General features: G+C 33.0%; 1 protein-coding gene across 4 annotated transcripts in view; it reads right to left on the reverse strand.

The window, feature by feature from the left end:
• Positions 1-27,832, reverse strand: part of sick (sickie) — a 573,525-nt gene that overhangs the window by 76,894 nt on the left and 468,799 nt on the right. For all 4 annotated transcript variants that reach the window (XM_085946480.1, XM_085946481.1, XM_085946483.1 and 1 more), the window contains 5 exons: positions 27,707-27,820; positions 27,443-27,589; positions 24,816-24,919; positions 24,318-24,476; positions 22,327-22,478 (listed from right to left, as the gene is read on the reverse strand). In XM_085946480.1, coding sequence (XP_085802606.1) covers positions 22,327-22,478; positions 24,318-24,476; positions 24,816-24,919; positions 27,443-27,589; positions 27,707-27,820 — 676 coding nt within the window. The remainder of the gene's footprint in view (positions 1-22,326; positions 22,479-24,317; positions 24,477-24,815; positions 24,920-27,442; positions 27,590-27,706; positions 27,821-27,832) is intronic.

Here is a 27,832-nt window from a genome sequence, read left to right on the forward strand (position 1 = left end):
TTCATTTGCTTCAAACAGAAAATCTCGGTGTCATCTTATGATTTTGTTGGCCTCTGTTTTGATCCATGATCAATGATTCAAACATTTGAATATCCTCGTCTACCACTACAAACAAATAAAAGAATAACAGAGTACGAGTGATACAATACTACTGGCCATTATTGATCGGGAAGAGAGTCACCCCGGTTTTAGGATGATACACGTACATACGTATATTGTAATGTGTATTACATACAATAACAAAATGAATAATGAATATCGATCGATCAATCAGGGCCGATAAAATCGACTCACACGACCAGTAACTAATTTCAAGAAGTATTAGCCCAGCACGTGCTTCGGGTACCATAATAAATGACGTGCATTTCGGAACATGGCACGCTAAATTAGCGCTGGAATAAAGTAATAAATCACGAATGCAATTTATTTATTGATACATACTACTTTCACACGTTCACTGTTTGGTCATACTTGGGCCCTTGCGTGAGATATTTGGGGGGTCGAAGACATAGTGGAGTAGCTAATGGTATTTGAATTCATCGTGATAAATGGTCAATTAACACAATAGTGGTCTAATCTGCTAGCATAAGGTATAGATAGTAAGCACTTACCTATTATAGTTTGTATTATATTATAATACACCTGTATTATATTATAATATACCTCTAACATAAACCAAAAGAGAATTATTCTAACTTGTAAAAAATATTACCAACAATGTAGGTAGATAACTAATTGTATGACATTTTGAGGCTTATATCGGTATAGCTGAAATAATTTTTGTTTGAAATGATTTAAGTTTGAATTGATATAATATACACTTATGTGCGGAATAAGTCTGCCAATATGCTTATTGGATTTAAGTTGCATGCTGGGTATATATTTAACTATAAAACTATTTAAAATATATGAATACTAATCAAATATAATATGTAACACCAACTGTAAGAATAACACGTGGTTGTAAATGAGACATTGTGTAAGTACCTATAGATAATACAAGCGTCAAATATGTGTGCTACCGCTGCTACCTGATTGTATTGATTCTGAATTTAGGGTCGATATTTCATAAAATATTTTGTTTTCATTATCTGAGGGTCTGTTACAAAAGTTACCACATGATTGATGGACAAACAAATAAATCACCACGCAGCTTTACTCGTCTGTGGGTGAAACTCGACGAATTTTGGGGGAGAAATTCCCATCAGAATAATAAATTGCCCATTTCCCTTTGCTTGCATTATGCATGGCACAGTTCAAAGTTTGGGAATGAAATTCATGGAACCTATCGCTAGTGACTATGTACACAATATATCATGACAAGAACTAGAAGGATGCATAATATAACTAAGTACGTATTATTTTAGAAGCAGTTGTATTCGTATTTGGCCAGAATAACTTTCATGTATCAAAAGCCACGTTAGGTAGCAAGAATTTAGAAATTTAAAAAATACTAGTTATATGACGTACGTCTATGAAAAGTCACCCATTATCTCAGAAGCAATAAGTGGTTAACCAATGTGTTCTTTCCGTAGTAACGTATGGGTGCATAACGTGGACCTAAAATTAAAATATGTTAAAAACTAAATATTATGAGGTATAAAGAGATGCATGTTGGACATAATATTGCGTAGAGATCAAAAAATAAATAAATGGGTAAGGAAGCAAACAAAAGCACAACATATAAAGGCCTTTAAGTGTCACAGAACAGACCACCCCTGGAAAAATCTGACCATCCTGTGGTATCGAAGAGATTACAAGACCTAATCAGCAACCAAAAGCCGCTGGATTGATGAAATAATTAAGTTTATTGGAAGTACGTCGCAATGAAAGACTTAATACCGAGAAGAGTAGAGAAAGCACAGAGAGGTGTTCGTCCTGTAGTAAATCGAGAATGAGTGAGATGGCACGAGGAATGACTTCGCCGAGTCTCTAGTTTTCAGGTTTTGATTAATTAAGAATTTTATGAATATCCATTTTAATGCAGTTATTTCTTCTTTTAGTTAATATTTGCATGAACTAAATAGGTTGGTAATCGGAATTTTAGTTCCTTAGATCAAACGATTACTTTGTGAGAGAGGTTTGGTAAAAGATCGCAGTGGCGATTTTCATAAACAGAGACCAACACGTAAGTAGGGAGCTACTTGAAGGCATTTAAACATTTCAAACGAGCCGGCATATTATTATATTTATTTTATTTTAAAGCATAGTAATATTTACAAATAATTCTATTTATGCGTATCCCCTATACGCATATTATTAAAATACACGAAAAATTTAACGACAACATCACACTGGCATAGCGTAACGTAAGTACGACTGCGTTGCAATAATAGAAAATGTAAATCATAACCAGTGGTGTACAGAAAAGGAGCTTTACTGACAAAAAAATACGAAATACCCATAAAAATAAATATACACATTTAATTAATATGACAACCATACTGCGATATTTTTAACAATATAAGACAGTTTCAATGACGTACTTATGCTTATCTCGGTTTTCCTCATTTTATCACCATTTCACATTTTACAACGTTTTTATTAGGTCGTATTCTTATTTGTCCGGTGGTTGTTTATCCGGTACAAATCTTGCAATCGATTTTTAACTAACTTCCCGACTAGCTAGACATTTGAAACTTTTAGAATATATCAAAACACGATGCCAATGCATTTTTTTAAATACTTTTAGCCATCTTTAAGTAGAATTGAATTCATTTTCAGTTAATTCTGTTTTGTATGAAAAGTTATTTCGGAAGAAATCTGTAATCCAATCCACTATAATTGGTTGCTAGGGGTCTGGGGTCCTAGCAACTAAATTATTAATATATACGTGCGTTACTATGGAAATCAATATGAATGTCAAAATGACATTTCAGTATTATTTCTATCAAGTACAATTTTTTTGATCGTTTAACGCATTCGCTGCTGAATAGATAATGAGATTTTAATTGCCCCCTTTAAAATGCACGTTAATTACATCGATCGGCCGCCTGGTCATTACGCGCCGTGTGCGTCTTCCGCGTCCAAAGTATTTTAAGCTAGTCAAGTCAAGTTTATATGATTCAACAGAAAATTTAAAAACGTTGTACTTATATAAAAAGTTCTTTTTATCTTGTAATTATTTGTAATTAATAAGTAATAACATATCTTCATTATAATCTAACTATTTTTTATTCAAGACTGAATAATATTATACTCAGGATTTCAGTGGGCATGTAAAATTAATTTTATCGAAAACACCGACCTATTAGAAGAACCTTCGAATATAAATTGAACGGAGTGAAATAAATTCCAACTCACTTTTTCATCTTCCGGGCGATGGCTATAATCAGGAAGCTACCGATCCAACCGTATTCCATAAGAATAATTGCTACAGATAATACCAACACTATCAGTAGTATTTGAAAATTTGTGAAATGGCTACCAATTTAATAATTTAAAACAAGATAACAATATTAATAGCACGATTTATTTCTAGCATTTTTTAATAAGTGTGTTTCTGAGGTTTTTCAAAAGTGTGTATTGTGTATCTCTACCATGCTAAAGCTTGTGAATACATTGCGAATACTTGGTAAAGCGTGACTATAATTATTATTAATAAACGTATCTTTCTAGATCCAAACACACTTTGAAAAACGACGAGTGAATTTAAATCAGTTGCTAGATAAGTGAGACGAAAGTTTTTCACCTACTATTATGTAAGTGACAATAAGTAGGTTTCTGAAACTGAAGATAATAAATTATGAATGTTTACACGTTTGGGGGATGTCGCTACCCAGCGCCACTGCACACGCACGAGGAGTTCAGTTCTTCAGAATTAACCTCAATTTAGTCTTGTTAAAGTCAACCGCAAGTGGGACAAACTGGCTTCACTTCTTCAATTATTATTGTTTCAACGAGGCGACACTGCGCTGTGGGATTTTCATTGTAATAACTAATATTATTATTAGGTACGATATCGAATGCTGTAAAAAGTGATACTATGGTAGAGGTCTTCATTAATTTAAACGTCGGATCACGTGTGACACTGATGGCTAATGGCTATTTATTATTTTCCACAAGACCACAGCTACATGCGGTTATTAGAGTTGAAGGAATAATAAACCAGATTTAGCATGGCTTAAGGCTATACTTCAGTTGAGGCATGGTCTAAAAAGATCGTAACTAGGCGATGCGCGGATTGTGAAAATGACGCGAGCCGAACGAAATATAATTTGTCATAAAAATTCAACACGCGTCCATTTAATGCTATGTTATTGTTATATTAGTAATAATAATAGTATATTCATTGACATGTATTTTTTTCAAGTAAATGGGTAACGTTTTTTAGTCATCTTTACACGATATAAGAATATATTTCTCCGACGCCATCACTAAACAAATTGACGTGCTTACACGTCGACTGCCGGTCTCCGATTGGCGAAGAGTGAACAATTTCGTCCCACCTACTGTTATTTCATCTATGTAGGTACAGTAAAAACGAAACAATAATGCGGTCGGTCGTGCGTGCGTATGGGGAGCCGTGATAAATGTCTGACAGCCGATAACCACGTATTCGTAAGTATACGTACATATAGAGTCGGGTTTCGGGAATTTCCCGACGGGAAGTCTCGAGAAATTTTCAAGATTTTCCATCCCGAATCCCGAGAATTGAAATTTTTAACATTTCGGGATTTCTTTATTATCAAATATTTAATTGAAAAAACGATTTTCTATATGAAAAAAGTGGACAGAAAACACAAAACGTTCAAAGGCTGATCGGGGCATTTAACACAATTAAGCCAACGTCGACTCAAAATGAGCGCAATTTTTGCAACATCAGGAAATTTTGTGTCTTAAAAGCGTACGCAATTGTCAGACGCAGCAATTAACAGTCTGTGTTTTTGGAAATTCTATTTTAATAAGTAATATTTTGAATTATCTTTGTTTTCCTACTTCTATTTTGTTTGTCTTCTTACATAAATAACAAAAAATCATATTTTTTTGGAATTTGTCTGTTTTTACACTGATTTTAGGATTTTTACAGGTTTTTTTAAATTTCCCGATATCTCGAAAATTCCCGAGAATTCATTTCGGGAAATCCCGAATCTCGAGATTGAGATTTTCTCGGGAAATACCCAACTCTACGTACACATATACAATCGACGAACCGCATTATTGTTTCGTTTTTACTGTACACTTACATAATTTAAAAAATGCAAGAAGATGTCAAGTTTATGTTTAGAGGACCTAGGGAAATAAAAATATATTGATCTTCCTTTATGATTATTAAGTACTTACTGTTTTTACGAAAACGTTAAAATTATAAATATAATAATAATTTATATACTTACCATGGGTTAAGCGTTAAGGGATACACTCAAAAATTAAGACTAATATGCATATAACTTACAATAATTATTTTCCGAATCATTTTCATGCATAAAGTATGACTGTACCTATATAGTGATATTATGAGAGCAGCTCTTAACTCATTTTTAATCATACTCCACTTGTAATCGTTTAATCCTCGGTATCTATCCATTTCCATACCGATATAATACCACTTCATGTAGGTAATATAAAAGGTACGTATTATCATTCTCAATCAATATTTTCTATTAGAGTTATGAATGTCATTAAATTTGGCCTGGAAGTTATGAATCCTTCACACAATTCGTAACACTGCCCAGTAATAACGGTGTCCTCGCGTCAGCCAAGTATATAACCACTAACCCGGAAATTTAGATCAATTTTATTCGACTTCATCACAAGATGTGAGAGCAAGTGGCTGCTCATCATTGTCATGCATGTGAGTTAGAATGATATGAAATTATTATCATCTTGTGTGTGCGTCGGTCATTGCCGCCCATCCTCGTCGGAATTACAAATTATTATGGTTACCAACATATTTACATTAATTCGTTGGACCATACTGAATGCGTAATACACCTCGGAGGAAAGGCGAAAGCATAGCGCTCGCCGTGCAACAGTTGACGTGCTCGAATCCGGATGAATCAGTTAGTTACTTAGATTAGAAGTTAGGATCTGAAGTATTAAAAACAAAGTAGGTATAATTCATTATTTTTTGACTATCGATGTGATTGTACATTAAATTTAAGGATAACGTATTGTGTTTAAAATAAAATTAATGTATCTACCAACTGAACTATTATTTTGTGAAATAATTCCTTAAAGAGCGTACTTCAGTGAAACGGCAAATAATTTTCAACAGTAGGTGCGACGAAATTTCTCACTAGTCGCCAATCGAAGACCGATAGTCGAGGTGTCCGCACGTCGATTTGTTTTGTCATTACGTCGGATGAAAATATTCTTAAATCGTGTAAAGATGACTAAAAAACTTAACGTATGTACCTAAAAAAGAAAACATGTCAATGAATATACTATTATTATTAGTAATATAACAATAAACATAACATTAAATGGACCCATGTTGGATTTTTATGACAAATTATATTTCGTTCGGCACGCGTCATTTGCACAATCCGCGCATCGCCTAGCCACGATCTTTTTAGACCATGCCTCAACTGAAGTATTATAGCCTTAAATTATTATGACTTAATTACTTTTAGGGATCATAGACATTTTAGGGATCGTGGCATGGTTAAATTTGGGCACACCATGTATTAAAAATAATCAACACACCAATCAGATAAAGGTGTGCTAATTTTTAGCTATCTAAATGTGTCGTGTATTTTGATATCTAATCAAGTACACATTGCATTATTTTCTTTACAGCTAAGATAACACTAGACGCACATATTAGCATTAAGTATATTATTATCTAATCAATTACAATCAATCAATGTACCTTTAAAAAAAGCAAATATTGAATTGTTAACGTAAAAAAAACGATATTGGATCAACAATAAGTAATCTATTTCCAAAGGTATCGATGTGATTTAAGGTTATACCTCAGATGAGGCACGGTCTAAAAAGATAGTGGCTAGGCGATGCGCGGATTGCGGGTGCAAATGACGCATGCCGACCGAAATATAATTTGCCATATAAATCCAACATGCGTCCATTTAATGTTCTGTTTATTGTTCTATTAGTAACAATAATAATATACTAATTGACATGTTTTCTTTTTAAAGTAAATGGGTAACGTTTTTAGTCATCTTTACACGATTTAAGAATTAATACCCCCGTCGAAATCACGAAACAAATTGACGTATTCACACCTCGACGTTCGCTCTCAGACTGCCAGCGAGTCCAAAATTTCGTCGCGCCTATAGTTGAAAATTATTTGCCGTTTCACTGAAGTATCGCCTTAACAAGGACAGTAAATATGACCTAAACTTCTTAAATAAACAGATGAAGTAAGATGTTTGTACCTACATGCCCTAAAGGGTTATCATCTACTGATAAGGGCAATAAACTGATAAGATTAACATACAAAAGTAAGCGTGCGTATTGTGTGATAGGTGCATAACGAGATATAAATTACATAATATTATTTCGGTGTCCAACAGGTCAGAGAATACTTATTTTTGTTTTAATTTATTAGATTACAGATCAAACAAAATCTAATGAGATTATCATGATATACTAATACAATATACACAAACACGGATATTAATAAAATAATGGATCTGGATACCGATTGCGTGATACTGTTAGCGAAACCCAGTGCTTTTTAACAAAGTAGCACACTTGACCCTTTGCCAAACTACCATAGCATGCAAAGCATCGACACAATAGGTACCAATAATTTAATCTAATCACATATTTCGTATACTTAGGTCAAACGAAAAAATAATATTTAGAGTTAGGTGTTTAAAAAAGTAAAAAGTTGACAAAAGTAAAATTGGTACTTATTGATTTAAAGTTATCATTTATCAATTTGAACAAAGACCGGGACACGGCACGGAAACGAAACGACCACTGATGAACTAATAAATGCTTTATTTGCTTAACAAAATATGGTGGCACACTAAAACGATACTCGTCACTCGTACCACTCCTAAAACTGCAAAATAATAATTTAATGTGAGTACATATTATTATGCATTGTTTCACTACAAATATTGTTTGACCGAATTAAAGGTCTCCTTTAGAATTTTGAATAATTTATATACTTATAATAAGTTTTGAGCCAATCAAATGAGTTACAGCAGTTCATATATTATTTTTATTCATTAGTGAATAATGTAGCAACCATAAAGTAATCGGATCTGGAGAATATATAAATTTGTTATCAGTTAGCAGTCATTTTTCCTTGAACTAGTAATCTATGCATATTGTAAGTATCACAACAACACTTTATTATGCCATCAGAAATAACAAGAATGGGACTACTAATTAATGGGAGTAAAGAAATATTACTTATTTCAGAAAATATATTCTCAAATACTAAATAGACGCAGAAACATCCCGAGTTCAACAAAAATGGCAGAGTAATTATTTTCAAATATGAATTTTTGTACATAATATACGTGTATTTAATAGAAATAATTATAATTCGTATGTAACATTTAATAAGTTATTTTTTGATTACTATAATATTATCGAGTTGATGTCACGAATCCCTTTTAATTACTTAAATGTTTATATTATTAAAATGCCCAACATATTTTGATTACAATATTATGAACGATTCACAGTTGTTTTATAAAGCTCATAATAATGTGAAGTCTCTTATGTGGCGCCAGTTTTTTTTATTTTTGTTTAAATAAAAGCAAAAAATGAGTATAAAAATGGGTATTGGCTACCATTCCTGATAAAATAATATTTTATAGATCAAACTATTTAGTATCGTAAAATAATTGTAATCATTTAAGTTTCTCGTTGACCTTAGTAAATGTGACAAGATAACCCGAAAAATCGGTTACTGATTAGGTGTCATCGTCTTATTTGCTTATAATATTTATATTTCAATTAATAATTATTACTGTGTTAAACAAATAATAGTCTAATCATATTATATATAAATGTTCATAATTTATATTCATATTATTATAGTTAATAATTTACTAAAACTGAAAACTGTGTAACATTGTATAGTGTATTGGGATATGTAATAATTATAAATAATATATAGTTTTGGATAAGTACCTACATATGTTAAGGTCATACTAATTATTTAAGCTTATCAAAAAGTAACAGAAAGGAAACCCTGAATAAATATTTAAGTACCTAACTTCTATATTATGTAACATTTTAGAATTGATGAATGTGATTATATTAATTAATGTAAGTAAGTATACTCATTTAAATTTTGTTCACTATTAAGAACCAACTAATTAAGAATTTAAAAAATGAGATTCAAAATTTCTTAATTAGTGTCTAATGAGAGATAATCGATCAATTGAGATGGTAGATAATTAATCATCGCTCATAAGCTTTTGAAGAACGCACGAATTTCTAGCGTAAACACCGCTTTTGTTGAAAGTCTGACACTTTCATATCCGCGAGAGCTTTCAATTGATTAGCGCATATATTTAGAAATTTACACATTTAAAGATAAAGTATGTTAAAAATCGACTTATCTATGTAACTCCACACATTTTCCAGACATTCGACTATTCCGCTACAAGATTTAATTATCTCTACATCCATTGATACATTGATATGTAGTATATCAATGTCTACATCACAGTGGCGCACAATATGTTTTCTCCTTAAAATTCATATTTCCCCACTAATTACTTATACACATATTAATATTATGTAACCTAATAACACGAAACTGTTAAAGATCTGTCTGGCTGTCATATACCAGTATTTAAGATGTCATTCGTTTACTTTGCAAATTTCGGATTCTTGATTTAATTTAAGTACTTCAAAACGACTCGGTTGGAAGTAGTCATTATTGATATTTATATACTGTTTAATAATTCATTTATCCTGAGATGAAATCGAATCGATTAACTACCTACTGTCAGTCTAGCTAGATACTTTAAACCAAATTCATTGTCCTCCGTTGAGGACTATTCTAAAATCTGCCTTTTTTCAATATAACTGAGAGTACTCGAGTACTGAGACGATAGGACAACGGAATACTACCATTAATTAATCATGCATACAACAAGCGATATACCCAGGTATGATAGTTTTTAATTCACTTATTTTATTCTATATAATCGAGCAATGAATAGGTACACCATGCATGCTTTCACGATTGAGGTGTTAAAAACATCGAAATGATTAAAGTTAAAGAAATGTAAACATAGCACCTCTACATCTTGTAAGTAAATTTGTCGTAAACTTGACAGGTTAAATATTCGTTGTTTTCGTATTTATGTACATATTATATCTAAGTAGGCATTATTTAAATGTCCTTCGACATGAATGACCGTTGGAATGTGGTTCCGTATTGGTTTTCTATAAAAATCCGGAAAAAAAACAAACGCATTATAATTTATAAGTAGGAAAACAGCTTTGGAATATAAAATTGCCGATCGAAGCCTGGCATTGGAGGCATTAACAATAAGTACGATGTTATTCAATGGCATGTAAAACAATATGTAGAATTCAATAAGTGTAGGTATGCACTGATGGTAGTATCGTCTACTCGGGATGGTTCGTATATTAAAATTCTAGTCTTTCATTAAGTACCTATATGCATTTTATACATCGGAATAATTTACAGATTTAAAATAGAGCGTGTTTAACACACATCTACATGACGTATATTAAGTATAATGTTTACATATACATCTAGAAAGGTAGAGGTGTGCAGTGCATAGTAATAATATCATACAGGTAGGTAATTACTTACCTAAGTTTCAAATATTCTATACATTCTGTCCTAGATTATTTTAAAAATAAAGCAGCTACTTATCTAAAACATTCAAATTAAACACGCTTTGGTCACTAATTATCATGAAATAAATAAATACTTAAAATGCATTGAACATTCGGTATAATATTACAAATAACGGATACCGATAAAGATAACTTTTGTACTCTAACTCCTTAGCAAAAACTTTTCGCAAGGATGCCACTAGGACGTAAGCATTTGGCATTATTTAGTAAAAGTAAGACATTGAATGAAGTGGATAGTTTGAATGTTAATTTTCTTCGCCGCACCGTGTTGAACTAAGTTTTGAGTGTCAAAATTAATTAAAATCCGTCGTATAAAATCTAGGATGAAGAAAGTGCGCCCAGGGGCATCGAATTTCGTTACCCCACTGCGATACATATTATTATTACATTACTAATAGTAATAACCTAATAACACAATATTTATCATTCATGACTCAAGAAGTCCTCATCACTATTATTATCAGTATTATCAGTATTATCACTTATCAGCGATTGCTTTGTAAACTTGTTAGTATTTTTAACAAAGGGATAGTACATTAATAAAATATATGAATTAAAATATAATAGGTAGGTTAGGGTAGGGGCGGCAAGTTATATGAAAGTATGGTGAAGCAAGCAAGTATGGTAAAAAGGTATGGTGAGGCAGGCTAGTAATCAATTTGCGGCAAAATTTCCACGTTAACATTATATTATATAGGTACGTTATAATGACCAAAGTAAAAACTCCGCGATGCCCTGCATTTTTCTTATCGCGTCGCTATTTATCGTAAGTTGTCGGCTATTGTTGGCCTGCTTCATTCAGTTGTATGAGAAAGCCGATTCTTTACCCCTCTGTTTATTTAATACCTCTATGGTACTAGGTATTTAACTATGTAAGTATGAGCAATAAACGGTACCTATCAATGGAGTTATCATTTATCACTTTATCAGACTCTACCCAATGCAATATGAATATTACTAAATACATTATGTGACTGTATTCTCTGTTTGTGTTTTTTTAATATTGAAAACTATATCTAATGGTCTTGGAAATAACCTTAATTTTCTAATTAGTATAGCAGCGTTAGCCGCTTGGCTAGTGTGGGTATCAGCTCATTTTATTAAGTATATAATATTAAGTATGTAATAAAAATATAATTTTGGTTCTAATTCTAGTGATTTCAATACAGGGCAGTTTATTACAAACATTCCCGGGATTAGTAAAAACGTTTGAAATTGTGCAGGTATGTTATATGTATACGTTCACTATGTTCACATTTAGAGAATTAAAAAAAATGGTATGTAGGGTATCGGGGCCGGACTCTACGTAAATGGAACATTACTTCTTATTCTTCGTCAGGATCGCATGACTAAGGAGGGTGGTCCGGATGATTTCGCTGTCGAACAACCTTAGAACGGGTTGGACCCACTCCTCTCAGCATTCTACGACACGCAAGACCTGTGACCACTGAAAGACGCGTGACACTCATAAATTGGTGCAACTATCATCATATTTCAATGCGACATGTTTAAAAGACAAGACAGCGCGGACAACACAAACAGACACGAACGATCCAAATAATTATTATAACCGTTAAACAATGCACATTCGATAACAAATTGTGGATGCCACAGCTCGCAATAACTTGTATGTAAACACTCTTATTTATACCTGCATGTCAGGTGTTAATTAGCTATACTCAGTGAGGAGTATCTGGGTACGAGGAATGCACCTGGAAAAGTGCAGTGTTCCGCGGCTGAAGAGACGAGAAGTTATAACTATTAGGCAAGGTAAAAGTGGAAGTCAGTGGCACCTGAACCCCATCCCCTTCCGCCGTCTTAAAATCATTAAATTCAAAACGGACCCCCCCCCCAAACCATTTTTCTGTGTGCGCTTGTCGCTAGCAAAAACATATAAAAGTTATCCCTAAATGCGGGGATTTCAGCACTTTCAATCCCCGAATTTTTAAGTCTAGAAGAGAAATCGAGTGGGATCCCTGTTCATAAACCTAGAAACCCTTAAAACTATTCACTAAATACAAATCCAAATGGATTTAATTCTTCTGATTCATACAATAGTAAGTTTAGACAAGGAAATACATAACACCCAAGTAATATCCTGAATGCAGATTATACAATAAATTCAATAATAAAAATTATACCACAAGCAATGATGGATTTATCAATCGTAAAATAAACACTGGCATAAATAAAATACAACTCAATGTCAAAAACAAAAACACTAAATAATATTTCACATTCAAAACTGAACAAAACACACATTAAGTTATCGTGATTTTAAAACTGGATTTTCAAATACGAAACAAACGAATGATGATAGGATATCGATGAATGTAAACAAAATCACTTGATCGAAATTCAAACACAAAAGAATAAAATAAAACCGGAGTACATAAATTGTATTATTTTATGAAAAGCTTATTAATATGCACAACCTTTCATCTGCAATGATTACTATTGTAGCTCCTATAATGCACAATAGTTTCATAAAAACTTATTTTCGTTTACGAAACGAAAAGTTTAAACGCGAAACAATCTGTCGACGACAAACCGAATTCAAAGCTCAAAACTGACTGATTTGTTTTGCATTTTCTACGTTGATGTTGCCAGACTGCGTGTTTATTTTTCCATTACAAAAATAAAATGATTAGACTCGAAATAGTACAAACAGATTCACAGTCATTATTTATGATTTATTAGTGATTGTGATATTAATTTTGTATATTGAAAAATAAAATAAAATACTTATTAATAGTATTCGTTTTAGCATTTTCAGCTTTTTGGCAAGTAAAAAACACTGTTCACTCTTACATAGTATTATATTATAGTGAAAGTATATTATGTTTTGTATTATTATGGTTTATTATAAATAGATAATTATTGTGTATTTTTATTATAATGTGAAAAAATTCTAAGCACCTGGCAATATTATAATGGAGCAATAGTATCGCTCGCTCAGAGATTCCCAAAGTCAAACGTATACTACCATTAATTTTATTCACTAGGTATCATAAAATAATATTACATTGAAATATTATATTATATCAAAATATTATGATTTTATTTAAATATTAATATAAACCCCAGACGGCTTAAAGATTTACATGCATTTTTGTTAATTCTGATTATTTTTGTCTTTTCTAAAATGTAAAATTGTTACTAACTAACTACTTCTAAACTGTAAAATTCTGATAACTAATTAAAACTAATAACTTACGGTGGCCGCGCGGCTTAAGCGTTGGACTTTAACGCCGTGGGTCTCAGGTTCGAATCCTGGGTCTGGCAAGTACACATATTGTTTTTCAATTTGTGTGTGAGTCAGGGTATGGATCTAATAGGTTGAGCAAGTGACTGACATCCATTTCTCGTAAAAAAACAAAATCTGTTAATACAAACCTCTACTCTATGGAGGCCCATATGATCCTATTAGGATCGGATATGGTCAGAAAAACAATTTAAAAAATCGATGAGGAATCGGGCTAAATAAAACGATACCAACTGAGTTGTCACTCAATAATAGCTTCATTATTATTGTTGGATTGAACTAATTCAGTTTATTATATTTTCTTAGGTAGATGGATCATATTATAATTTAATAGGGTTGGGAAAAAATAACATGCAAATTAAATTGTTTAAATTAGGGCTGAATATTAATTGCTGCTGGTAAACAAAAAATACGAATCTACGAAAATGATTAAAATGACATAGGGCCGAACAAACAATTAAGTTTAACTACATTTTAAATTATGTAAGTTTTTCCACGACTTATGTTAATTTAAAATATCTTATCGTGATGGATTTTTGGAGTTTCATCGTGTTATCTTCCTTCTCCTTTTCTCGATATTTCAGGCTAGTTGCAGAAGCCATTCTCAAGACATAATGACGTTTTGAAATGTACTGTTTGGTGTATAACACCGCTCTAATTAGTGTATCAAAAAGGGAACTGTTTAGTTGAGAGCAAATGTTACTTCAAGTACAAAATATAAATGATAGTTTACTGTCAGTTGCTACGACCAAAAATTCGCATTCATATTATCATTCAGTACATTACCTTTTGAGAATGGCCTCTGCAACGAACCCGAAACGTCAAGGTAAGAGAGGAATACCACGCGGTGACAACCCAAAAATCTAAAGTCTCAAACATTATTTTCAAAAGTTTAAACATCATTTCTAATTTAAATTTTTGTAGTGCAAACGGAAAATTTTTACTTACGAAGATTGGTCACGTTTCAAGGTTACCTACTGATTAATACGCTACAGTAAGTTAATAAATTATAAACTTCCCTAGTATACATAATATAAATATGAAATTCGTTTATTTAAAAAAATATATAAATATTACCAATATTTTGTAAACGTTTTGACAATCTCTATGATACATGCGGCATAAAGCAACATTTGAAATAAATAAATTATTGTAACCATCGCTGATTGGTCGAAGGCAGTTTCAAGCAAAGCTGAGTGCGGGTAATTTGAGACCTTGCACAAACAGAAGCATACGTTTGTATGCGGTGAACAGACGAATACATTTTCAAGTCAAATCTATCTACCATATACTGTTATATATTTTAGACAAGAAGATGCACATTTACAGAATAAAAGCTCGGTAACAAAAAAAAAGAAAAAAGCGCGGGCTGTCACATGTGGATCATTCATTATTTTTTTTTTAGAATTAAAAATAAGGGCTGCGTTTGTTTACATTGGGCTGAAAGTAAAAAATGCGGATATCATGTTACGCATGAAAGCGATTATGTAACAAAAAATGAACAATTAAATTAGAATATCAACCCAGTACCTATGTAAATTGTAGCTACTTAGGTAGGTACATAATTACGATAGTAAGCATGTTATTAGTTGCCTACCACGTTATCTCAACCACTACAACCTATTTGAACAAATTGTTACTTAAAACATTTTGGTAGGTAGATAGGTACTTATTTTAAAATAGTATTTCTAAAGATGTCCTTTTATTGCAATCCCAGACTGAAATTTCAATCATGGGATTGAAATCCCTGCCAACTAAAATATGTATAGGTAGTTACTATAATTTTAATTCAGCCAAAAATATAAAATATCTACTAAAATTTGACACGAAATATGGCAAAATACTTTTGTATGATTGAAGACGAAGAATGTTCCGGTAGGTACCTAGCTACTATAGTGTTTTTAGAAGTACTTTAATTTTTATACCTTTTTACAACGTTTTTATTAGGTCGTATTCTTATTTGTCCGGTACAAATCTTTCAATCGATTTATAATTAACTTCCCGATTAGCTAGACATTTGAAACTTTTAGTATATACCTATCAGAACACGATGCCAATGCATTTTTTTAATACCTACTTTTAGCCATCTTTAAGTATAATTAAATTCATTTTTAATTAATTCTGTTTTGTATGAAAAGTTATTTCGGAAGAAATCCGTAATCCAATCCACTATTATTGGTTGCTAGGAAATTATTAATATATACGTGCGTTACTATGTAAATCAATATGAGTGTCAAAATGACATTTCAGTATTATTTCTATCAAATACTTACATTTTTTTTGATCGTTTAAGTTCGTTTTATCTTGTAATTATTACTATAATCAGGATAGAAAAAGATGCCAACTATAGATTAAATATAACTGGAAACACTGTCCCCTGCCTACAATTTGACTTCGCCCTCACCATTTGTATCAAAACAAATCCGTTAAAAATTAGCAATACATCATTATAATCAATGTCAATAATATTTTGAATATGTGAAAAATGAGTTACATCCCTATCTGGTTTAGTTGGTTTTGTGGCGTTAGATTTTCTAGAACCTTCCCGCCTGACCCCATCATCGTCAAAAATCTGGTCCTCCCTCTTATGACATGCCAACGTATATATAATATTTTATGAAAAATCTTATAAAATAAACAATGCTAATGCAGGGGCTAAAATATGTCCGCATAAATCGATCGCAAATCCTAACTTAGGTATCTACCAAGTACAGCACCTATAAAACTAGCATGAAAACTGCTCGATACAGCCAACGGCTATTTATTATTCGATACATAATATATTATTATAATATTATTTGCACACCACTGCATTCTGTTCTCGACAACATCATCAGCTAATCTTTGAAAATATTATGGAACTTCTATGGGACACAATTTCAATAAAATTTTACCTGGGATACCTTTTTCGTGTCCCTATTGAATTTGACTTGTTTATTGATTTTTAAGGTAATCCTATAAAGATAACAAAAGGTGCCTTTTACAGTTTCATGATATTACAATGGACAGGTAGGCAGGTAGGTACTTCCGGCCAGAAAGTTTCTTGCTGAAAGCCAAAATACTATTATCTATAACTATTACCATGGGTCATAAAGTCCATAAAGTGCATACCTAGCCAAGCTATAATAATAAATTATTGCAAAGCTTTTGGCCAAGTTTTAAGATACCTACAAAACGGTATGAAAAAGTTTTCAGACAGGTAGGAATATAACTAAAACGAAACAAAACATTTGTCGTGAATAAGCCATTAATCTAGTAAGTCAAATAAATCAAAATAAATGATATTACGTACCTACATGTCGTTTCGGTCGATGTGTATATGAAATCGAAATGTAATTTTTTAAGGTGGTACCCCTTTAATGACTCTCTTCAGGAAAAAATGTAAGTATTATGAATTACCACAAACCCACCAAGTAATCACTAAATTTCTTGACGAAAATAATGTAATTAACCTATCTTATAAATGATGAAAATTAATGATTTTTGTTTTGAATTTCATTGCGGACAGCACACCTGTTGTGCCCTCATTATTTGGCCATTCCATATAATTAGCATGTTATTTAAATGTGGTAATTAAATGCACCACGATCAATAAGCTAAATATGTAGGTAGTGTAGAATGATGCCAGATTCTTGTGGCAGTGCAGGCGACTCATTTAGGTGTGTTTACTTTCAAATGACACCAACAATGTTTCATGATTTCGTCGTGACCGCTATGTCAGAAAAATATGTCCTCCCTCTACCTACTCTTATACTACCTACCTATTGAAAATTTATAATCCATGTAACTTTTTCAATTACCTACATAGGTATCATCAACAAATATGGCTACCTACTCTTGTGGTATTTGTCAATGAAGGTGTTTGCCATATATTTAAAAAAATGTACAATAGGTAATATGATAGAATAAGAAAAATAATACTGAAATATTACGATGTATATTGATTGTATACTATAGGATCTTGGAAAATACAGATCATGGCCCCCATAAAGGGGGGGCTGACAGGGCTCAAGCCTGGGGGCCCGGGCTCAGGAAGGGCCCGGCGTGGCGAGTCGACCAGATAAGTGATATAAACACACATCACAACCTCTCTCTAATAATAATAAAAAAGTTGGCGCTATTTTTCTTCGATGTTATTATTTAAAATTATATGGTTGTACGACACAATTTTCAATTGTGTATCGATACTCGACAACTCCATAATTCAAATGGATGTATTAAAAGTACAACAATACACTAAATATAAACATTAATTTTACATTTTACCGCGTACACCATTTGAAAAACGCTACTGTAGAGCGTCGCACTGCTATTATCTATAGCGATAGATAGGGGGGGCCGCCAAAAATCCTAGCCTGGGGGCCCGCTTCAGGATGTGGGCGCCATGATACAGATTATTGCGAAAACAATGTACGAATCATCTTAATGATTGCTACTAACAGTATGTATTATATTTTATAAACCATGAACCTGAACCAAACAATAATCATTATTTTTCATATAATATACCGAATTCGAATATTACGAAATTTTAAAATGACCGATTCCCGCTAAATTATTTCAAAATCAAAATCGATTTTTGATTTCCAATAAAGTTTGCGGGTCGCTGTAAATGTTGAACTTCAAATGATTTTATCGATATTTCCTATAGATGCAGAATAATGTCAATTTCTCTCTATCAGTGATGTGTGCCGCAGTAGTATGTATTGCTGTTGCTGACAATCGGACATGAGACGACGAGAGTCGAACCTCGAACCGGTACATTCAGGATTCCCGCGCACGCGTTATTGCATTGTGCCGCGGACCAGAAAAAACTCACAAAGCAGGTATGCCATTGTTGCACAGTCTTGTTAGAATACCAAGGTCTTATTCTCACTCTATAAGGAGTAACATGTTGCCATGTCTTTACTGCCTTAGAAAGCACCAGCCTTTGTGACACGCTGTTGGCAAAATAATGATTGCGAGGTTCTGGAGATTGAAGACAAATAACTGGGAGTTGGGTGCTATCAAATTTACAGTCATAAAAAACAAGTTCACAGTTCAGAAAAATTTACACAAAACGACACGTGACATACGTACCTAGTTCAGAATAAAATAATACATACTTACATGATTTTGTTTTATTTCAACACCTCCTCCCTCCAGTTTTCTAAAGCACATGTTTCAATAGTTCGATGGTTAGGTACCGAAAATTTCGTAACATAACAACAGCAATTATGTGGTATAGATAAAATAACATTGCCTTAGTAATTAATATAAGTAAGTATATAATTTTTTTAACTGTTAAGCGCCGTCTAGACGGCAGCGATTTGCCAATGCGGTATAGACTTTTAGAGCGCTTTTCGGTTTGCGCGCGCTTCCGTTTTCCCGTCCATAAACACGGGCTTCCCGATACAAAACGGTTTGCGCATGTAAGCTTGTCATAAAGCAGTGTTTCCCAACGTGGGACGCACGCCCCACCGGGGAATTTGAATGTTTTGGGGGGCAAAAAGGTCGTCTTGAAACTCATTACTTTGAAGATGAAGCATAGCACAAAAATCGCACTAATTTTCTTCTGAGTTGTTTGAAGCAATTCATTTTTTTCGAAATTTGTTATTTAACTATACAATTATGATAGGGTTAGGGGGGTACATGGAGATTTTTGAAGCGTTGAAGTGGGGCATCGCACAAATAAGGTTGGGAAACACTGTCGTAAAGTAAAGCATGAACGTCTTCCCGACACTTTAGTGAGGGTAGGCAAGTCAATTTTATAAGTAAAAAAGGCAAAATTTTTTCCCATAATCACTTAGGAGTTGAACTGACTAATATTTCTCTTGCATTCTTGTACAAAATTATTATACCTAACAAGTTAGAAATATAGGTAGAATAATACATACTCGATTTTTACCAAATTAAAAATAACAATGATAGAATAAATTATAATATAACCTATTCACGAGATTTAAAATTATTGCATCTAAGATAATATTGATGAAAACTATTTCGGTGGTGTAGCTTGCTCTGATTAAAAAAAAAATCAGGGTTGGTGACCTGATGAGCCCCTGTACACTACTGTTGACAATATACCTACCTAAAAATTTTCACTTTGTAAAAAATGTGGTGTAATTGACCAGAGCACGCCACCCGCGGTCATTTTACTGGACTGTGGCGCTCTCTGACACTTCTTCAAACAGTTCTCATTAATATTATGCTACACACAATAATTTAAAATCACATGAATTTAGAAAATAACTATAAAAATATAGTTGTTATTTCTTGGGAGAAACTCGAGAATTTGAAATATTTCTATTCAAGCTAGTAAACTGGAGGTAAAAACGTGAGAGAAGCAATAAGTCAGCCCAATTCCAAAGTGATAATGAGAAAATTGTGTTTTGCCGTTTATATTGAGAGTGGTGAAATTCAAAATTTTCAGTAGGTACAAAAACATTGAAATATTAAAGCAAAGGGGGAAGGGGGTGATTAGGATTTGAAATACCCAGCAATTTGGCACTATTTTATTTAGCACAACCACTAGTGATGCCTCTTCAGCTGATGCAGTATCGAAACCTGTTTGTAATGAAATAAACGATGAAGGGGTTCATCCCAGGGCTCGAAATGGAACGGAACGCACCGGAGCGCCGTTCCGGCTCGTGAAATGTGTAAAATTATCGCTCCGTCTCGTGGAAAAAATATGTTGACCGTCTGAGCTAGATAGGCCACAGGAAAAAAAAGCTGACACACTCATTTTTATAAAATACACATACGATTTGATGACTATGTTTTACTATTATTTCAGAAAATTTGTCGAGCGCTCCGGTTCGTAAACTTTTCCATTTCGAGCGCTGGTTCATCCGAGACATCAACCCTCGTAGATCAATGGGCAAGGCGGTGACTTCTTATACTGACGGTTCTGGGCTAGATTCCCGATGAGATTACAATACATATTAGGTAGTGAATTTCTCAAGCCTCAACGTTTCACTATATTGGGCTTTGTGACATGTTGACACCATAAATAATCGTATTTTTACTTTTTGATTCATTTATGTTTTGATTGGTAGACGTTTTGGTTGTGACAAATTTATATATTTTTAAGGTTTTCATACTTTCCGACAATACAACAGCGTCATATGCTTTATGAAAAACCGCCACTATTCCTATCAGTTATCAACATCTCTTCAATTTTCTGCAGGATGCCAAAATAATTAAAAAAAATTAGTTTTTCAAAATGAAATATTGATGTAATAACAAAAAAAGAAAGACTTGATTTTAGGTATGTAAATTAATGATAATTTATTATTAAGAGCGTCGTACTTCAGTGAAACGGCAAATATTTTTCAACAGTAGGTGCGACGAAATTTCTCACTAGTCGCCAATCGGAGACACACAGTCGAGGTGTCCGCACTTCGATTTGTTTTGTCGTGGCGTCGGATGAAAATATTCTTAAATCATGTAAAGATGACTAAAAAACTTTACGTATGTACTTAAAAAAAACAAGTCAATGGATATACTATTATTATTAGTAATATAACAATAAACATAACATTAAATGGACGCATGTTGGATTTTTATGACAAATTATATTTCGTTCGGCACGCGTCATTTGCACAATCCGCGCATCGCCTAGCTCCTATCACCATGCCTCAACTAAAGTATAACCTTAACTCCTTGTAGAAACTGTGTTATTGTGGCCCTTGGTGATATAATTTCAAATACATTATACCAGTGATTTCGAAACTTTTTCGTGACACAATGCCACAGAATAAAATAAATGTATGTTCAGAGCAGGAAAATTTTCAATCTAAGCACAGTATTTTTTTGGGTAAAATTTCATTAAAAATTTTAAAAGTAGGTACCTATATAAAGAGAGGAAAAATGTGGATTTTTGACAAAAAGGTGAATCTAAAGGAACATCACTAAAATACAGAAATGTTCAGTAAAATAAAGGTGGATGATCACCATAGTCATAAGGAAAGAGCAGGTTATATTCTATTATTGCTTTAAGAAAACATCCACCGATGCATAAGAATTTATCATTGCGATTGTGCATCAGCGTATTGAATTAAAATTATCTGGAATTTTGCAGCATCTTTGGGATTGCTCGTAGCACATATTTGAATGCCACTACACATACGTATGATATCAGACAGGTGACCTTGATAAAGGATCTCCACCCAATCTTCCAACACACCATTGGCATACATGCATATCATTCCGATCAATTCTGCAAACCAATGTGCGAGAGAAAATCATTACTATCAGACAGTTCATTTTCACTGAAAACAACTTCAAAACAAAAAAAATTCACTTACATTGGTTGTCAATTGCGTGGTCAGCGTGTGGACTTTGTCTTTGGCGTCGGCGAGTTCTCTTCGGAGTTTCCTCGCCTCATGAGCTTGCCTCTCCTCCGCCGAGCTGTGCAGCGACGATGCAGTGGACACCAGGCTGGCCGTCGAGCCGTGAGCTTTACGGGATGACAATAACACGGATGATACAACACAATCTTCTCAAATTAGTTCCTTTGATAACAGTTACTGATTAACTTAATTACTGATTATTAAGGATTGAACAGTATGTATAAACATTTTAGTCAAGAGATGATAGCTTGCTCAATTGACTATATTATATTTTTGCTTACATCAATAATAATTGGTAATATCAGATGAAAATATCCAAATACTGAATACAGTAAAGTAATGCTATAATTAATATTGTTTATTTCTTTTTCACTGATATATTAATAGGTTGATAATATTTTTTCAAAAGTAGGTCCTAGTATTTTACCTACATTTTTGAGATTTTTTCATTGCCAATAGAACCTCAATTATTCAGATTTAATTAATACCATCAGTTTAATAATATCGTCTATGTAAGTTCAATACCGCGTATGAGCCGATATGTTCAAAATATGCATTTTTGGCGCTCTCGGTTAAACGGGACAAGCCGCATTGATTGGTGCATTCAAATTTTGAAATAGACTACTTGCACTCGGTTAAAATCAATACCGCGCATGAATTATCCATACTAAAGAAGCAAGCAAGACAGCGTATATCCCTAGATCCAATGCAGCGGACGAGTGGAGAGTTGCGGCAATACTGCGTAAGGTTCAACTGATTTACAAAACAATCCTATGACAATATATGGCCACAGACGCATACAATAGTAAAAATGTATTTTCTAATATAAAACAGGAAGACACAATAAACTGCATTTAAATTTATTTTTTATCTTTTTTATTGACGAAATTGCAAGGTTTTTTGTCCCTCTTGAACATTTTGACAAATGGTTCTTCCGCAGTATTGAACTTACATAGACGATATTATGAGTATGTATCACAAAACAGTATAGGTGAACATGGCATTTTCAAAGAATGGTATCTATGAAAAAATATTTAATGCAAAAGAAAATATTTTGTTTTTTCTGGATTTATCATTATCATTTTGACCTTCATCCACAATAATTATTCCAGATAATTGAGGTTCTACTGCAACACATAATAAACAGATTGGTATTGATTTTAATGGCTGGCGCTTGTAAAAGAATTTGGACTAAATAGAAGATTCTTTATCACCATTTTTATTATGAGATTTAAATGAATTTACCAAATGAATGAAATATCTGCTAACTACATTTCCGATTTTCTAACCCAAGCAATGGTTGTGACTTTTTAACATTCATTATATTTGCACTCTTTACTTATTCGCGTGCAATTATTAACGGTTTTACTACATTTTTCAACTAAATACTACCACCAAAGTGTTTTATTATTGATTGCTAATCTACTCACTGTGATGAATTTTCTTTTCATACCTCCTGCGAATTGGGAAATAAATGTTATAGTAGAAATGAGAAGTGGTTTTTAAATGAACCTGCAATACGATGCTACTTGTAGCAAAACTAATCAGTGGACGGGTCCACTTTTTCCACGGTTTCACTTTCATATGTTAAGGGCTCCAATTATATAGAAGAGATGTTTCTTCAACCTCTTTTGTGCTTGGTAATTCAGTGGTAATTGCTTATCAGTCTCATTAAAATAATGTAACACTAAATTGATGCACCATGGTTCACTAGAATATGATATTATATCATAGATGGTGTGTGATCTTGTAGATGTAGATTGACAATGATTCTAATCTGTCTACAATTTACGTAAATGGAAAGTGTAAAAATGGAATTGCAGAAAAAACTAAAAGATAGACAAAAAATCCTTTTTCATAAAATTTATGATATTAGAGTATATATGCTTATCTAATATGTGTTGGTGTCTGTTAAAAAGAATAAAATAATTGCAAAACATAAGTACCATCATCATTCTTGGTCTTGTAATGATGCGAATGCCTGGAGGAGTGTGCGGATGACGGTGGTAAAAGCAATGGCGGATGAATGACCTGCGGCACCGGCGGCGGACTCAACGCCGACCGAGGACTTGGAGAAGGAGGCTCCGATGCACCGTACGGAAGACCTGCTCATACATAATATTTTGCCTCAAATATAGCCCAAGCTTCGGTGCAAATTTGATGCTATAATATTTATCGGGTGTCCAGTGTTTGTGATCCAATTATGTTAGGTGCACAAATTACATTATTGCCATAAGAAAATTCAATTCTTCTCATAGTTGTGTATTATATAAATCATATCAGTTGATGCGGTTAATTTCTAGTACTTGATGTGTAAGCTTTTAAATGAGATAATCATGAGCCAGTCTAGGACTAGTATGCACTAGATTTTTCTATAAAGCACCAAGTCAATAATAAATAAACATCTAATATTGATGATAATTGCAAAACGATTATTGTAATACCTTGAGGGTCTCCGTAATGCACCGGTAGACAATAGTACGGTTCATATTCCCCTTCCGATGATCGTTGGAGCATAGAGGGGTAAAGTTTCTCTGACTTTGTTGACCTGAGTGTAAAAATAAAATAATTAAATACACTGCCATCTATATGAATACAATATTATTAAAACATGATAGGTGTTATTGGTAATTAATAGATGTCATCAATAAATAAAATATGGTTTATGTCATTTATTCACCTTTTACATTTTGATTTTGAAAACATTAGTAATGATAATATACAGTCGAGCTCGGTTATTACGATCACGGATATAGCGAGATCTCGGATGTAATGAGGAAACATTCCTTGACATTTTGGTTTATGATTTTCTCCATAAATTTATTCACTTTTGTAACAAGCTCCTTATCAGTGACGTCCCGTGGGGGTAGGCAGATTGAGCGTCGCTTGGGGGCGGCAAATCGAGGAGAATCATTTGGTATATATACAAATAGCTAAAATTATTTTCTTAATGTCATGTTGTACAATAATAACATAGTAAAAATGGTGTGAAAATAATAAATCTGTGTATTGCTAAGTGGTACAAACCAAATATGAACCAAATAGAACTTTAGACTCTGGTGAATTTGCTTTTTATATCTAAATTGAATTATGTATGTTTTAGTGGTAAGTGTATAGGTATTTTGTTAGTAATGTATCCATAGGTACAACACTTTTCTTAGATAATGGATTCACGAAAGAATGAAATAATGTATAAAAAAGGGGCGGCATTTTGGTGCCGCTTAGAGGCGGCATTTTGTCTAGGGACGTCGCTGCTCCTTATCGAGCTAAAATATCATCAAAATTTTTCTTAAAACTGTTAATGTGTCGATCGTTTAAAAACATTTCGACCCTAAGCAATAAAATGCGACCGGACAGGATGCCGCCGTGTTCGAATTACGTTTATTAGACTAGTTAAGTGTCTAAGTACCTACCTAATTGGTGTTTTCGCTGACAAGATTGAAAAAGTATCCACGTATATGGTTGAAAAAAAAATCCAAGGTTTGTGAAGTAAGTAGGTACCTAACAGCGTTCATTACAATAAACAACTTCTTTTGTAGTTTGAATGCCATGTTTGTTTCGGGGAAAAATTCTAATTGTATATTTTTGTTTGAATTGCGACTTTTTGTGATATAACGAGCAAATTTGGTCGGTTCCATCTTCTTCGTAATAACCAAGCTCGACTGTATAATATGAATCGGTCTTTTAATTTGTATTTTGCAAAATAATGACAGGATAATGTTAGACAATTAATTTTTCTCACTTCTCTTCTAAGTGAAGTCCAGTAGACGAAGATGTAGTCGGCTAGTTGAGGATATTACACTAGATACCTACATTATTTTGATTGCGATTATTATGTGCGTAATCAGTGCAAAATACTCACCTTTATTCACAGATTCAGCATGAAAGCGACAATTATTCAACTCTCTATTACAGAAAACATTGCCGTAGTATAAACACGTGTCGAATAATTAATACATAAACAAATAATGCACAAGTGCTAAAGCGACAATTCAATAATCACAATACAGAAGCAATACATTTTATAATCACCTTATTATATCACGAAAATAATACACTCTTATTATCCAAGTCTATTTCGGTGGTTCAGTAGAAACACACCAGGAATTTTTCCAAAGTAGAAACAATGTACGAATAACTTGTCAATGCAGACAATTCTTTATTCTGTACCAGATAAAATTTCGTGGATCATAAAACAACAAATTAAATGTATTATTAAGTATGCAGGGTGTAGTTATATAATGTTTCAGTGGTGGTGTGTAGGTTTCGATAAATACATGAAAACGGTGAGTAGCGTTTGTGTACATGCTTTAGCAACAAGCCCCGAAAATTTCTTTCAAAATACCTTGGGAATGTCCTGTCTCGAAGATAGCTTATGGATAATAATTAAATTACTATTAATATCTGTGCTTATAACAAAATAAGCAATAGAGAATAGTTCACATCACAATATATTATATACGATAGGTACTATCGTTATTAAAGTTTTAATAAGTCGCTCGTAGGTTATAAAAAGTTTGCAGTTGACTTTTCGTAAAGTGTGGATTTAAATAGTGATTCTATATTATGGCAGTCAAGAATAATAATTATGGGTTCATTACAAAAAAATGGTGAAAAATTCTTGAAAATATTTGAATGTGAAAGGATAAGTAGGTACCTATAGAAAATGTAAGAACAGACCCACAAACGTATCTAAAAAATGAATGGAGGAGCCACTGTCGACAACTACCCAATCAAGACTCGCAACTGGACAGAATCTGACATTCGAATGATGTTTTCGAAATGCCGTCCATACGGTAGTTCGAAGTTTCATTTTTGACCGTTCTTTAGATAAGTTTGTAGGACTGTAGACGGAATTACTCAGTACTTTATTTTGTTTACTAATGAAAGTGATATAGGTAAATATATTATTTGGTCAAAACAAACTTTTTAATGGACGACATAAATTATTAAGTTGCTGAAGTAATAGATAAGGTATAGTAGCTTTACAAGTTATTCTTTTCAAGCTCCTGTCCTATCATATGAATGATTATTTGATGATATTAAATTGGCAAAGATAAGTTTTAAGTACCTGATGCTATTGCTCCGATTAAGCCTGGCCGGTGGAGGCTGATGAAGGAGTCTGGGAGGAGCCCTTCCGCTGCCTACCGGCTGAAGAGACTGAAGTGACTCCATAGAATCGCACTCCGACAGTCTTCCGCTGGCCGAATAAGTGTTACTGCAAAACACATTCATCATTAACTACAAAAAATTGTAATTATTATACCAAAATTATGTGGTAATTTAATACTGATATTTTTCGGAAATCGGATAGTTAAAGATTATGAGAAAGTACCTGTGCCTTAACCATGAAGTATATGGACTCCCGTAGTCAGATTTAACATCGGAGTACGTCTGGGTATCGGATAGACTGCCGTCGCTAATTTTCATTCCACCACGGGGAGGAACCCTGGCAAAGAAA

This window comes from Rhyacophila brunnea, unplaced genomic scaffold (assembly GCF_057557595.1).
Source record: "Rhyacophila brunnea isolate RB1 unplaced genomic scaffold, BYU_Rbru_1.0 scaffold_2, whole genome shotgun sequence".
Lineage (NCBI taxonomy): Eukaryota > Metazoa > Arthropoda > Insecta > Trichoptera > Rhyacophilidae > Rhyacophila > Rhyacophila brunnea.